Consider the following 14,730-nt stretch of genomic DNA (forward strand, 5'->3'; position numbering starts at 1 on the left):
GTTTCGCGAGACATGAATCGCAAAGTGATAGAAAGTTACAGATATAGAGGTACGCCAGTGTCACTGTTTACCTGTTGATTATCCTAAATGCAGAGGAAAGTAAGAGCTGACTGACTGATATGAGCGACTGTTGCATTTGATATCATATTTCAATTTAATTCTGGAAAACCTTTTCTTTTATATAATTTGGTCTGCTTTTTTTGGTGCAGAATCTGTTGTAGCTTGCTTGTTGTACTCATTTTAGTTTAGAATATTATAAACCTGTGTTTATTTTGTTGGGCAAGACTGCCAACTATTTGTTGAATGAGCCAGTGGGCAACTGTCAAAAATCAAAACAATTCATAATGTTTTTAAAATATTTTTATATTACCATTTGGTTGAATATGTTGTCGGGAATAGTTAAGTGAAATTGAACTCTGTTACAAATTAAATACTCAATTTTTCATTTATTAATAATAATAATGATAATAATAATTATGTCTTTATTTTTATATAGCACTTTTCATAAAACTCAAATACACTTTACAATGACAGTTCAGATAAAAAGAAAAGAGTACATGTAATAATGAAAGTTTTTCTGCTAAAAGTGGTTTTAGCAGTTAAAAGCCAGTCTGAATAAATTAGTTTTGAGGTGTAATTTCAAAGAGTCCAGAGTGGTACAGTTTCATGTGTTTTCTATTGACAGATAGCTTCCTACTGCTCTAAAACACTAACCTTAAAGCTAAACTGCCCAAAATAGACAAAAAAATTCCAGTTGAACTTCACCCTTATTGTTCCAGGAGGGAATGTGTATTGTCTCATCAATGGTTTCAGTGTGTAATCATGACGTCATACGGGTTGAACTCATCTGACCAACCTCTCATTACATAAACAGAACCGACAGAACAGCATCGCGCCTATTGGTCAGAAACCCTGTCAATCATAAGTAAAATTGCATCACTCTATTTGTATCCCCTCCTGATTGGCCAATATCCCTGCTGGCTTCCGCTTTCTCGCCTCCGATTGGCTGATCCCTGACATTACCGTACATGGTAAAAGTGATTTCGCAATCGGCTGTACAGTGTACCAAACAAAAACACTCATCGACACTCAGCGGGGATTAAACTCTGATTTTGTTGCCGAACTTCTCTGACTTTAACGAGTGGATCTTCGTTCAGCCTCCATGTGAAGGTATGACCAGCTTTTAGTCAGAAAACACGGCTTGGATTTGTTAGCAGCTGGTGCTAACGGGGTAGCAGACATTTACAGCCTTCAAAATGGAGGAATTAAACATATCTGTGTTTTTATGTATGGATAAAGATCCTTGTGTGTGTTGATTAAAGGGGTTTTGTATCAGCGTGGGCTGTCAGTGAGTCACACACACCGGGTCTGAGACCCAGAGTCTCATGTTTAACAGTGAAAGTCTCACACTTGCCTGTTCCGTCAGTGTGTTTTGGTGATATTTTTGTGTGTAATGTAGCTGTAGGGACTCGAACTAAAGGCTGTTTCCTAGTGTGACTCTGGAGTTTCCCTCCGTGAGCACAAAGACAGCCGTCGATGATGCAACAGTAGGCAATCGTCCGCTGTTTCACCCGGAGCGAATTTCTCTGCGCACGGCTTTCCTCATAGCAACGAGTCCACCAATCAGAGACGAGCTAGTGATTATTATAAACCAAAATGTAGTTTAAATAAAGCGTTTAGTATTTACTTATATATTTATGTGTTTTATAACATTATTATTATTACTACTGTTTTTGTTTTTTTCGAGATATACCTTAGGGCTGGGCTGAGGTGTAAAGAGTACTGATATATACTACAAGTACTACTTGATTGAAATTGTACTTAAGTACAAGTAAGTCATACATAAATGACTCAAGTACAAGTAAATCATACATAAAATACCCAAGTACAAGTAAAAAGTAGCTCAAATAAATAGTGCTCAAAGTAAAAGTTACTAGTTACTTTCGTTGCCATGGTTCCCTGGTATACATGTATAAACTTAAAAAGGAATCTTGCACAATTAATTTATTTCCACAACAGCATGTGTATGAAATAAAAGGTTTGTCAAAATGTACAATTCTTTATTTTTTAATAAAACATCACCAATAAATTCAATTCATAATGAAAAAAAAAAATAAAAAATTCCCAGGCTCTAAGTATGGCTACATTTATTGTATCTATTATTATTTATATTGTCTATTTTATAGTCAAGCTACATTTCTGAACTCTAAAACTGAGAAAATAACCAGCATCAATGCTGTTTTGGCACAGGGCGTTACATTGAATCGGATTGGTCGGCCATGATGTTATGCAGTTGATTGTTTGTTGTTTCATTGCATTTTATATAGTTTCACAATGTCAGTTGAAAAAAATCATAATTTACTCAGTAAGGGTTGGGTGTAGAAATGCCATGAATTACTTTGCTTCATTTAAAATCTACTTAAGTACAAGTAAAATGACTCTAAAATTTAGAAATATACCCAAAAAAGTACCCATAAAAGCAACTCATTTACAGTAACATGAGTACTTTTAATCTGTTACTTTCACATCTGGACAGGGGTGTCAAACTCATTTTAGTTCAGGGGTCAAACATGGACTAGTTTGATTTTAAGTGGGCCACAGATTTTTTGTGGGAAAAAGAGCAAATTCAGCATTAATGTGGCCTGGTTTGCTCTTCTACTTATAGTTATAAATGATGAAGTATCATGTGAGTATATCAGTCCCTGCAGGAATTTCACTTACATTTCCCAGATTTGGGGAATTTGGGAAAATTTTGTTGAATAATCTTAGGAAGATTTGCCAGAGTTCTTTCAACAATTTGATATTAAAAAAATGACTGCTGTCATGTGATACAAGATCTAGAAAACTGAGCTCTGCAAATACTGTGGATTTTAATATCACTTTTGTATGTGGAGGAGCTGAGATTTGTACAACTAAATTATTTGGTAATTTACAAAATGTTTCATGTTTTTTTTTTTTTTTTTAATCTATCATTTTTACTTTCTCCAGCGGGCTGGATTTGGCCCCCTGGCCTTGAGTTTGACACATGTACCGTCAATTAGAGTGACTTTATTAATCTTGCAGTGGGGAAATTTACTGTCATTACAGCTCAGATTAGGGCCTCCAATTTTCTGATAGCAGAAAATAGACAGAAATACAGAATTCATCTCCTAAAATGGAAATGGAAATAAACCGTATTAGCGGCGCTGTTTATGATACAGCCAGAGAAGAAATGATCAGCGCGCTCTCTCTTCCCTGTCAGCCTATGGTCAGCAGCTCCGCAGCCAGAAACACACACACACACACACACACACACACACACACACACACACAGACTGCAGTCGCGTTCTGAACGCACTTTATACAAACCCTGCGTAAACAAACAGAGCAAGCCGCGGAAAAAAACTAGTGCGGGCATTTAGGAATCGAAAAAAAGAATTGAAGTTCAAACATCTTTTTAACGGTTCCGGGACCGAACGTTAGGAACCGGTTCCTATTTGGAACCGGTTTTTGGTGCCCGACCCTATTGAGGACTGATGGAGTGACGCCATCTTGGTCCAGTTTTGTGGTTTCAGACATTGAATTCTTCACTGGTTTCTCCACAATAACTCCATCTCTTTGTCCCACTCAAGGATCTCCTTCTCCATCACCATCCATTTATTTCCACGCCTGAGGAGACTCGGTCCCAGAGTGCCCCCTACTGGCAGTACATCCAAATGAGCCGGCCGTCGCAGCCGAAAATCAACATAACTGAGCACAACGGCGTGAGCGTCATTCAGACCCAGGCCCACGCCTCCTCATCGTCGCTACTGGGCGCTGTCGGCGGTTTGCAGCAGGTTCCTCAGCTCGTTCCCGCCAACCCTTCCTCTGCTGGAGGAAAGGCCCTCCCACCCAGCAAGATGAAGAAGCCCCCAGCGGACAAGGAGAGCGACGAGTACCGTCAGCGGCGTGAGCGCAACAACCTGGCGGTGAAGAAGAGCCGCATGCGCAGCAAGCAGAAGGCAATGGACACGCAGCAACGCGTCAACGAGCTGAAGGAGGAGAACGAGCGCCTGGAGGCTAAGATCAAGCTGCTCAGCAAAGAGCTGAGCGTGCTCAAAGACCTCTTCCTGGAGCACGCTCACAACCTCGCCGACAACGTGCAGCCGCCCTCTGTGGTGGACGGCTCCAGCCCCGCCCCCAATGGGCCCTCCACCAATGGCCAGTGAAGGGGGGCGGGACCTTAAGGACAACAGGTGTCTGTAGCTTCTTTGGAATCTTTGGAAATAAGCCGTCACGTCTTCCTCTTTCATGCTTTTTCTTTTTTTTTTTTTTTTGCCCATTTCTCCCCATCATTCCACATCTTGAGTCCAGCAGGTTCTTCTGATCTTCTGCAGTTCAGTGTGACTTTAAAAGAACTGATATCAGACAGAGACACTGATTAGTGTAGGTGATGGACACATGAAAACATGAACTGAGACATGTCGTTACTTCCTGATTCTCAATAGATTGAGGTTGGATGCTCTTGGATGCATTGATTTGCATGGCAGAGGTTTACCTGTTAAAGTCTTATTTCATGCATATTTTTAGTTTTCTGAGAGATTTGTGCACTACATGTGGCGTTTAAAAGAACAATTCTGTGTTTCTAAAGTTTCAGCAAAGAAGTGTCTCTTATAAAGACAGTTTAATGTGTTTGAGTCTCACACTAAGAATCTCACTCACAGCTGAAACTCGTCTTTAGGAAACAAAAACTTAAAGTAGTTTTCATTCAATGAAACATTTGGGTTGTTTTTGAACATATTCCTAAAAATCTGATTCCAAACCATGAATAATGAATGGTGAATGTTTTAGTAGGAAGTGGGTGTTGGTTCTGTATAATAATGTAGTGACACAATCCTTCACACACACTGCAATCAATGACGTCAGGATTCACAATCAGTCAACGTGTCAGGCCATGAGTTGTTTAACATACATTATTATTGTCAAGAAAAACAATGATCATACCGTTTTCCCTTTAATTATTCACAGCACAGAATACACACGTCAGCTATTGATCGACCTTCTGATTGATCAAATCTGCTAATCGGCAGCTAATTTATGACACGCCTGTTGGCGGATATTTCAGCAGCATTACAATGATCTTCCATGGAAATGCGAGTCCTACAGCGTTGTCGACCTGCTGCTGATTGTTGTTCCCTTTCAACACACACACACACACTCACGCACTGGTTTTCCAGATTATAGGATTTCATTTTCAGATGATTTTGTTGGAGATTCTTCCTGCGTTAAAGCGGTTTATGTTGGTAGATAAACTTGTAACAAGCCAGCAACTGTTAGTCATTCTCCGCCTGTTTGAATAGTTTCCACGTTGAATGTGTGAATCATGAGTGTTTATGTTGTGTATGCTTGACCTTTGGAGCGGTTCTCACTGTTGCTCCCTTTACATGTCAGTAAACATGTGACAGCCATGTCTGACCAGGTCAGGAGGTCACAGGTGAGAAGCTGGCAAATGATGATGATGATTTTCAGCCCTTTGGGTTCTGTTTCTCCTCGGTTTGTTCAGGTTTCTTGCAGCATGTTCTCGTGGAGGTATTTGCATGTTGGGGAGGGAGGGAGGGTTCAGACTCTTTCTACTGTTTGCTTAGGCCTGAATGTTGCTGTGCAGCATTTCTCTGCCACTCAGGCATTTTTATATGGAGCGGGGTCATGTGCATTGTAAATTAAAAATAAATTTAAAATAACAGCTTTGTTTTGCTCTTATGTCCTTGAACACAACATTCAGTTTTTACTTTTCACGCCAAGTTTAAAACACTGAAAGGTTGCTTTTTTTGCTGCTAAAATGATCTAATCTTTTGACTGTTTTTACGGTCATTTAAAAAAAAAAAATTTAATTTATTTTTCTGTTTTTATTCCTAAGAAAAATGGTATTGTAGGCCCTGAAACCTACATTGCTACTGTCATTATCATGACAACCACTAGAGGGAGCCATATTGGCAGGTTTTATGAATCGTGTGCCTCCTAACGTTCTATTAATTTTAAAACCTAATGGTGCAATCTTGGAGTTCATTCACTATTTGGTTGTGTTACTTAGAACTGGGGTTCTCAACGATGGGGTTAGAACCTTGGGGTCACCAGATGCCTTCAAAAACTAAGAATATTTTTTTTTAACAATTTCAGCCCATTTGGCTTATTTTCACCTTTTTTCTGCAACTATGCCAAACTTACCATATTTGAATCTATTTTCATCACTTTTTCTTGCCATACTTTTGCTAATTTTAATGCAATGTTGCGATAGTCATTCAATTTCTGCCACTTTTCCAACAAATTGTAATTCCTTTTTGCACATTTTTCTACTTTCAAGACATTTATAAACCATTTCCACCACTTTACTCACCTAATGTTGCATATGTTGACCTATTATTGTCACTTTTAAACTCTTCTCACCATATTTCATGATTATTTTTGCCAATTTAACCACATTCACGATTTGTCATGCCCAGTTGCCCATTATTAGCCAGTTTAAACTAATGGTTCCAATACTGACACTTTGAACCTTTTTTTTTACCACTTTTTCTGTCTGTTTTTGGCCACTCTTATTTGCAACGTTTAACCAATTTCTGTGTTTTTAAAAACACAATTTCAGCACCTTTTTCACAATTCTTTTGTCACTTTTAATCAGTTTTATTTCTGATTAAAACAAAGATTTGCATTTTGAAGATGACTATATACTATGGCACAAATAATACTAACAAAATTCTTGGATAATATTAAGATAAATAAATAAATGTGGTTATCACAGATGGGCCCCAAAAAGCCTTCCCCCCTTTATTCCTCCTTATAGCTGGTCCGGTCTCCACATGACTGTTTTTCAATGTTCATGTCTGTGTTCAACCACCTTCAGGTACAGTGGGGGTCCCAGGACTCTGGAACCTTTATTTTGGGGGTTGGGGGCTTAATAGCTTGAGAACCACTGAATTAGTTAAACATAATTATGTTTGAGGACACAAATGCTGCCTCTTTCAGGTTGTATTGCAAACCTAAAGTTCTGTTTTCTGAGACATTGGTGAGAAGAAATCTGTTCTATCTTAGAAGCTTGGTTGACTTCACTGGGATGAATTTGAGTGTGTCAGAGGCTGTGTGTTCAGTGTGTGAAAAAACACAACCCAGTAATGAGTGTATGTGAGCAGCTCCTCCCTTTGCAAACACTAACCAGATCCAGATAAGAGATTTGTGTTGGCCCAGCTCAAAGTTCAGTTGGAGCCGGTTTAGCAGCAGTCGTATTGATATCAGAGCTCACATCGAGACTCCCTGTGGCCTCCATCAGAGTCTCTATGAGGTGCTTGTTGTTACACTCCACGTGTTGGTGTGTGTGTTTGTTCAGTAACCTCTGTGTGGATGTCGTGTGTCTTTGCGTTTTGCTCGTACATTCATGTTTTCCTCTCTCGCCCTTTTCCCACGATGCTTTGCTGCCTCTCGCTCCCAGAGGCCGAGAAACGGAGAAGAGCTGCAACATAAAAATGAGCGATGTTCTTCTCCTCCATCGCCAAGTTACATGTGTTTAAGTTCTCCTCCTGTGAGAATCTGGCACTGCACGCACACACGCACATGCACAGACACATCAGAAACATCTGGAATGGATGTTCACTCAATTCCTGTATCTGACGCTGCGTGTTATTTAACACGTCCGTGCAGATCATCTTATCAAATACACACCGTTGTTTGTCTGCATGTAAAACACTCAACAATCAACACACACACACATTCTTATGTGCGCGTTAATGTGTTGAAAAGCATGCATGCATGCATTTTTAACTCACATGTGCATGAACACATTTGTGCATGTCTGCATTTATGACACACTTTAGTGCATATGTCCTCATGTAGGGAAACACACAGTGGTCAGTGGTGCATGTCTACACAACTAACGTGTGCACCACTGTGTTTTAAACACACACCTTTATAGTTAACACACACTTGTGCATGCTTATGTGTTGGTAACACACCTGTCTGCATGTCTTCTTTACAACAACATCTGAACAAACCTGTACAAAGCAGGCATTTTAAAAACATCTGTGCATGTCAAACTATGAACACACTTCCTTTAATTCTCCCCTGCATGTTTAACACACCTTTTGCACATGAATATGTTGGAAAAACAACACTGTGCATGTGTACTCAATGAATCTGTGCACAGATATATGTTAAACACACAAATCAGTAAGGAAATCTGTGGATGACTGCATGTTGAACGCACACACTTGTGCATGTCTGCACTCATATAGTACACCTCTGAGAACATGCTAACAACACACAGCCTTGTATTTCTGTAGTGATCTGCAGGTTAAAAACAATATTTCATTGTTTTTTTCACGCCTGCATGTCGCACACGTCTTTTTGTTCCAGGTTGTGAGATGTGACGGCTCCAGTAAAGGAGAGCGACTTTTGTGGCTCTACTTTTGACTGAGGTCAAAGTTGACACTGACTCAGCACACACACCAGGGTCCACTCGTTCCATTGCTGTGTGTATAAAGGTTGATTTGGCTTTTTTTAATCATCAGTGATTCCCAACAGATCAATAAGATCAGATGACGATGATATATTCAGTCACATGTTTAAACATGCGTGCATACAGTGACAGTAAAAGCAGTTGAAAGAAAGAGTTTGGGGCGGTGGGGGGTGGGTTCTTAATATATTGTACATAATATACAAATTTTAAGTGCCATAAACGCAGTGACTGTACATTTTTTATTTTTTTTTGTAACATAGTTGTTGTAGTATAAGTTTTCAGTGAAATAGTCCCAAACTTTTCAGACTTTAGGTTGGTTCTTCTTCTGTTGCACAATTGTTCTTCACAATGTTAATAGTGAAGCGACACTGCTTCCAGCAGTTCATGTTATGGTACTGCAGCAAAAATGAAGCAGAAAGCGGCTGCCGGCCTGATTTTATCATGAATTTACAACATTAAACGGCACGTCGACACGTTGTATACGTTACACACATTGTGGTTGGCGTGAATCTCGAGACGGTGAATATATTTAATTCTATTTTTTTTTTTTGCCCCCCCCCCCGACCCCCATTAAAGATGAGGTATTTTGGTCACATAAATTACAAAGTAAAATGAGCTTGTTCACAGTTAAAGTTTATTCTTTAATGAATCTTTATGATTGCCACTTTCTAATATAAAGGGTGGGTCCCACTGAAAGTTACTGCTTGAATCCCTCAGTGAACGTTTTAGGAACCGGCTGTGAATCAAGGCAGTCCCACACTAACGTCCAACCTGCAGACATTTAACTGGTCCGGATCCCAGAGGACTCCTGGATCTGGACTTGATGAAGGTGATGAGTCAGAGTCAGCTCTCAGGGAGACACGCTAACATGTTGTTAGCAAAGAAAACACACACTGATCTGATTAGGAACCACAAAAGGAGGAATGGTGTCCATTGAATACACACACACACACACACTTCAAGGTGCTGAGGGATTGATGAGCTCGGTTGTTGCTCTCAGGGAAAGTTCCCCACTCGAGGATGAAGTCGTGATGAGAAGTAACACAGCTATCAGTGCTCCTTCGTTGGTTCATTTGTTTATTTTCTGTAAGCGCTTCTTCCTTTAAAGCAGGAATATTTAACCAGTATTTAACCAGTCAAGGCCACAAATATAAATATTTGTTAAACTTCCAAAACCATTGTTGCCAACTTCACAGTACGGAGAGTCGCCATTGGCTGCCCCAAAAGTGGCAAGAAGTTGCTTGATGACATCATGGTCTAATTATAATCTTTGGTCCTTTGCAAACAACCCAATTAATGACTACTGTAGCAGAGAAGAGTAATGATGTGGGGGAGAGAAAATAACTAAAAATTACAACACCCTAAATATGAATTAATTTCAATTTGACAGTAATAATCCTGCCGTGGATTGCCCAGTCCACATTGAATTTATTTATGTATTCATTTATTTATTCTTGTCTGTGGGTTACTTATATAGAATAAGCGCTTTTTTCTTTACGCAGGCACTGAAATTGGCGTTAACTATGTCCAAACCCGGATTGAGTCTAATTCTATCTTGTCTTTAGCTCACACATTTATTTATTTATTTTATTTTTTAAATATATATGCATATATAAAGTTTCTAGACTTTCTAGAAAGCAGGGCTGAGGGTTGATGTTGATGGTACTTTAGTGGATGAAAGGACAGTGAGACAAGAGAAATACACTGGCAAGATGGTTTGTAAAAGCCGTAGAGGATGTGATGATAGGACTGGACAGTGGCACGTAGTAGAGTAACTGAACATAATATTGCTAAATATTGGGAAATTTTTGGAAAAACTTGCAAGATTCGTTGCTTTTTTTAAAGGTTGCTGTAGGTGGGTCTAAATAATGTTGATAAATATACTGTAGTTATAAAGTCACTAAGGTGGCAACACTGTCCTAGATTGATCATAAACACAATCTAAAGACCAGCATTGACTACTCACAATAAATGACCTTTTTATTTTAAAATCCAGTAACAAATACGTGAGTACAAGACAGGGATACAACACACCTAGGACAGGACATCAGTCATAAACAAACAGACAACCATTCATGTTCTTATTCACTCCTACAGGCAATTCACAGACTCCATGTGTTTTGGATAGTGAAAGGAAACTGGAGAACCCATGCATACACAAGGAGAACATGCAAACTTCACACAGAACTGAAAGGACCCAAGTTTTCACCCACGTTCTTCTTTCTCTGAAGTGTATAAAAATCTTCATTTGAGCCGAACTTCACAGATCAATCGTTTGAATGCATTCACTTCCTCCACCCTCAGCTCTCCATGCACTAAAGTCCCCACTCTGACCCTTCAGGAGGTTTGAGATCAACCATCAGATCATTGATCCATCAAGCTTAACGTAAGAGTGTGTTGACTCTGTTTCACTCCTGGTTTAACAGCCACTTGCCATCCTTTATTCAGACCGCCCATGTGTTTGTGTGTATCTGTTTTTGGAGAAATATAAAGCAGTGTTGTTCTCAAAGTTGATATGTTAGAAGGAGGAATAGACAAGCAGAAGGGTTTCAACCAGTCTTAGACCACATTATGATGGACAGAAGACTGCAGCATTCTTGGTCTGCAGTGGTCAATATCTATGAGAAGTAAAGAACCACAAACTAACCAAAAGGTAGTTAAAAGAAAAAGAAAAGCTCAAAAGTAACTGTAGAGACTGTATGGGCCACATATCATGAGGTCTAGGAGCGGAACCCTGCAGAACTCCACAGTGAGGCATTCAACTGCTCCTTCTGCTTGTCACGACCTGCGTTCAAGTGTATACTTTTCCCTCAATCTTTCAGAGAATGATTAATCAGAGCAAACAGAGGTCTGAGGTCCTGTTAGCCCCCACCAACCCCCCCTCCCTGTGTGAACATTAACCTGCTGATAGCGCCGTCCTGACCTGGATTTGAACACGATGACAGCAGCCAGTTGCTTTGTGGCGTATCGCCATGGTTCCGTCGTCTGATTAGATGGTCTGACTCAGCGATTAAAAGACAACTGACTGATTCTGACTCTTTCCTGCAGCAGGTGAGCTGCTCAGCCAATCAGTGAATGGCTTGCAGTGACATCATGATATATCACAATGTTACTCGTGCCTGATAACAAGGTGAGATAAGGACAGCCTTAGTCAGAGAATGATCCTGGATCCTTCTGCTCAGTGCCAGGCCCTGCTGGTCACATATGTCAACATCACTGCGTACGATGACACTATGATATGAGATAAATATCATGAGATTAACATGAGTCACTGATGTACCAGCGACAATCAAAGAAAGAAAGTCAATGTCCGCCAGTGTACCTGGGGCAAATTCTGCTGGCATGTATAAGGCTCACTGATAGGGTTAGAATTGGGTCCACAAGGTGAAATGGTGTGCTGGGCATAAAGCGGGTTGGTTAATAAACAATCTGGGTTAAAGAAAATTTTGTTTTGAATTAAAACTCAGGGATCCCGTGTCTCCATTAACAAGGATCTTAGGGATTTGGCTACTCTCACACCAAGATAAAGATAGTCCCGAACTTGAGCCAAATTGGTGGAGATCAGTTGATCATTTTATCGCCTTCATTTGGCCTAATTGGTTTGCATTCACATTAATTTTTGGAATCGCTCCAAACAGCAAAAGAAAATCTGATGCCAGTGCAAGAGCTGCTTGTTTCGGGCACTGTTACCGGAGTCAGACAAACCAAACCGTTTCATCCGAAGGTCAAAGACGGTGGAAATTCTGTCTTTCAACTCACTTTTTTTACAGCCTTCAACAACGGAACAACAACAAATTGCTGTGCTTTTTGTGTTCCTTTAGTGAGCACGCTACATGAGATCAGAAGCTGATCAAAAAGAACAAATGGCAATATCACGGCCAATCCAAGACTCATTTGGCTCTGTAGGAGGTTCTTCCACTCGTCCACAATGTTGTGAACTTGATGTCATTTTTGATACAATATTTCCTATGTTTGGACAGCGCCAAGCAGGGTTGTGTTCATAGCGCCGCCAAAGCAATCTACGCTTCGACTGAAAATGCACCAAGACCAACGGAAACAATTGAACTACAATTTGCTTGCTTGAGCAAACTAGAGCATTTTAACCGCTCTGGAATTCGCTGGCATGAATACACTCGGAAAGGCTGTGTTCTAAGCACACAAAGCACTTAACGTCTGCAAAACTGGCCATAAACATGACAGGTTTCAAGGATTCAGTTGAATTGATTCACTGAAACACCATCAACCATCAACCACTGAAAACAGTCAGGACTAAGACGTTTCGCTTATAGGACGTGGATAGCAGACTCCTTGGAAACAGCAAGGACTCAAATGCACCAGATCAATTCAATGAGTGACTCGGATAGCAATTTGTCGACATGAGGCTGTTCTTATAGAATTATCAATGTCTTTGTAAATGCTATGAATATGTTCTTGAAGTGTGTTTATTTCCCTTGGATTTGGATTTTGGCTCAAGCCATGCTTTTAACATCAATCAAAATATCCTTCTTTACCTCCCAACTTCTGTCAGGTCATTATGTTACACTCCAAACAAAAAGCTGTTACTGCTTCATATTAAGGTGTTGCAAGTTTACCAAAACAGCCTTTTAATAAAAAAAAAAACTAAAAAAAAACCTTTGAAGCAAACGGGAAAGAAATCAGGAAAACCTCACGAACCAAACACGTCGGGAAACGATTTGTTCGCCTTCTCAAAGGTTCTGGCTTTGACCTTCAACTCTAAAGAAAAGAACAAAGATGCATGAACTTGGTTTAAAAAATTTTCATGAGGGCAAGGACTGGACCCCGACATTACACAGTAGGGATTTGTGACTGGTGTGCATCTGGTTCGGGTTTCACCCTGCATCAGGTGTATTTATCCTGACTTTGATTAGCCTCTTTTTTTATAGTAGTCATTGCAACAGATTTTAACAGTCACAGGCTTTTAGACCATTTTTAAATATGTTTTTCTTGGTTTGAAAGAGACTGGTTTCCTTTTGGTTTTTGTCTTCTTTGCTGTTACATGGTTGTCAGAACTTTGGAGGGTGTGGTCTGCTCCTGTGAGTGCTGCAGTACGTGTGTAGTGTGCTGGTGGGCTGCAGCATGCACTCTCTGACCTAATGCTGGCGTCTCCCACTAATCATTAACAGCATGAGGTCATCCTGATCTGATCGTCTAAGGACCAACAAGTTTGACCTGAGTGACACCGGTGTCCACTGGAGACTCCAGGACCTTTGACCGGGACACCAAACCTGAGGGAGGAGTTTCTATTCTGATACTAAACTGTTTGAAAAACGTTCTGTTTGACTTTGCGCTCCCATCTTTTACATAAAGTATAAAATTATGATGGTTGACGTTGGATGAATGTTTTAATGGAATACTTATTCCAAAAGTCAAAGACAATCTTAACTGTTGGACTCGTTTTTTTTCAGGAAATGTTCTTTCCTGAAATGTCTTGAATGTCAACTGCCAGTCTTCCTCAGAGGTGATTGCTTTGATGTATCCATATGTGTTCTCTCATAAGGAAAGCATCAAAGCATCTTCTGATGGTTTTCATGTGTCTTTATGAATTCGTTCTGAGCCTGATTAATTTGATAGTTTTCTTAGGCTGGCCACGCCCCCTGTTGGTCACTGGAGAGTTCCATGTGTGGGAGAATAAGCCATGCGGAATAGTAACAGTTTCAGGGGTGTCACACACTCACTGCGTGACTCTTATTGAGCATAGACGAGAGCAGACTGATAAGAGCGGCTCTGTGTCAGGTCAGTGAACGCAGCCTCGGGGTTTCTTAAAGGCGTCTATGCTGTGACTTCCTAAGTTTAATCAATGGGCTGGACGTATGGTGCATTCGGTTACCAGGCAGACAATCGGCAAAGTGTGGCTGTTCTTCATGTAGATCAGATAGCAGCTGTTGGCCTGCGGGCCACATGCGGCCCTCAGCCTAAATTTGTGCAGCCCCCTCAAACAAAACACAAAAATTATTGATAAAAAATAAAAAACAAAGGGTACAAAAGATAATATAATAATAATAATAATAATAATAATAATAATAATAATAATAATAATAATATTACATTAAAATTGTAAAATATCAGTGCTAAAAGCAAATTAGAGCAAAAAATACAGAAAATGACTCCCAAAACACTGAAAACCAAAGCAAACCTTCAATAACAGAAACAATGACAACATATATACACTAAATAACAAAAACCCACACAATGACAACAGCAATCCAATGCTGCTGTAAGCCTGGATTATAGATTTTAATTCTTCA

The 14,730-nt window shown here is 39.9% G+C and overlaps 1 protein-coding gene across 1 annotated transcript; it reads left to right on the forward strand.

Annotated features, from left to right (window-relative positions):
• Positions 1 to 1,029: 1,029 nt before the first annotated feature.
• Positions 1,030 to 5,701, forward strand: cebpg (CCAAT enhancer binding protein gamma). The gene is made up of 2 exons (XM_028437978.1): positions 1,030 to 1,170; positions 3,612 to 5,701. Exon 2 carries the CDS (start codon positions 3,696 to 3,698, stop codon positions 4,185 to 4,187), a length of 492 nt encoding a protein of 163 aa, XP_028293779.1. The 5' UTR covers positions 1,030 to 1,170; positions 3,612 to 3,695; the 3' UTR covers positions 4,188 to 5,701.
• The last annotated feature ends 9,029 nt before the right edge of the window (positions 5,702 to 14,730 follow it).

Source organism: Gouania willdenowi, chromosome 3 (genome assembly GCF_900634775.1).
Source record: "Gouania willdenowi chromosome 3, fGouWil2.1, whole genome shotgun sequence".
NCBI lineage: Eukaryota > Metazoa > Chordata > Actinopteri > Blenniiformes > Gobiesocidae > Gouania > Gouania willdenowi.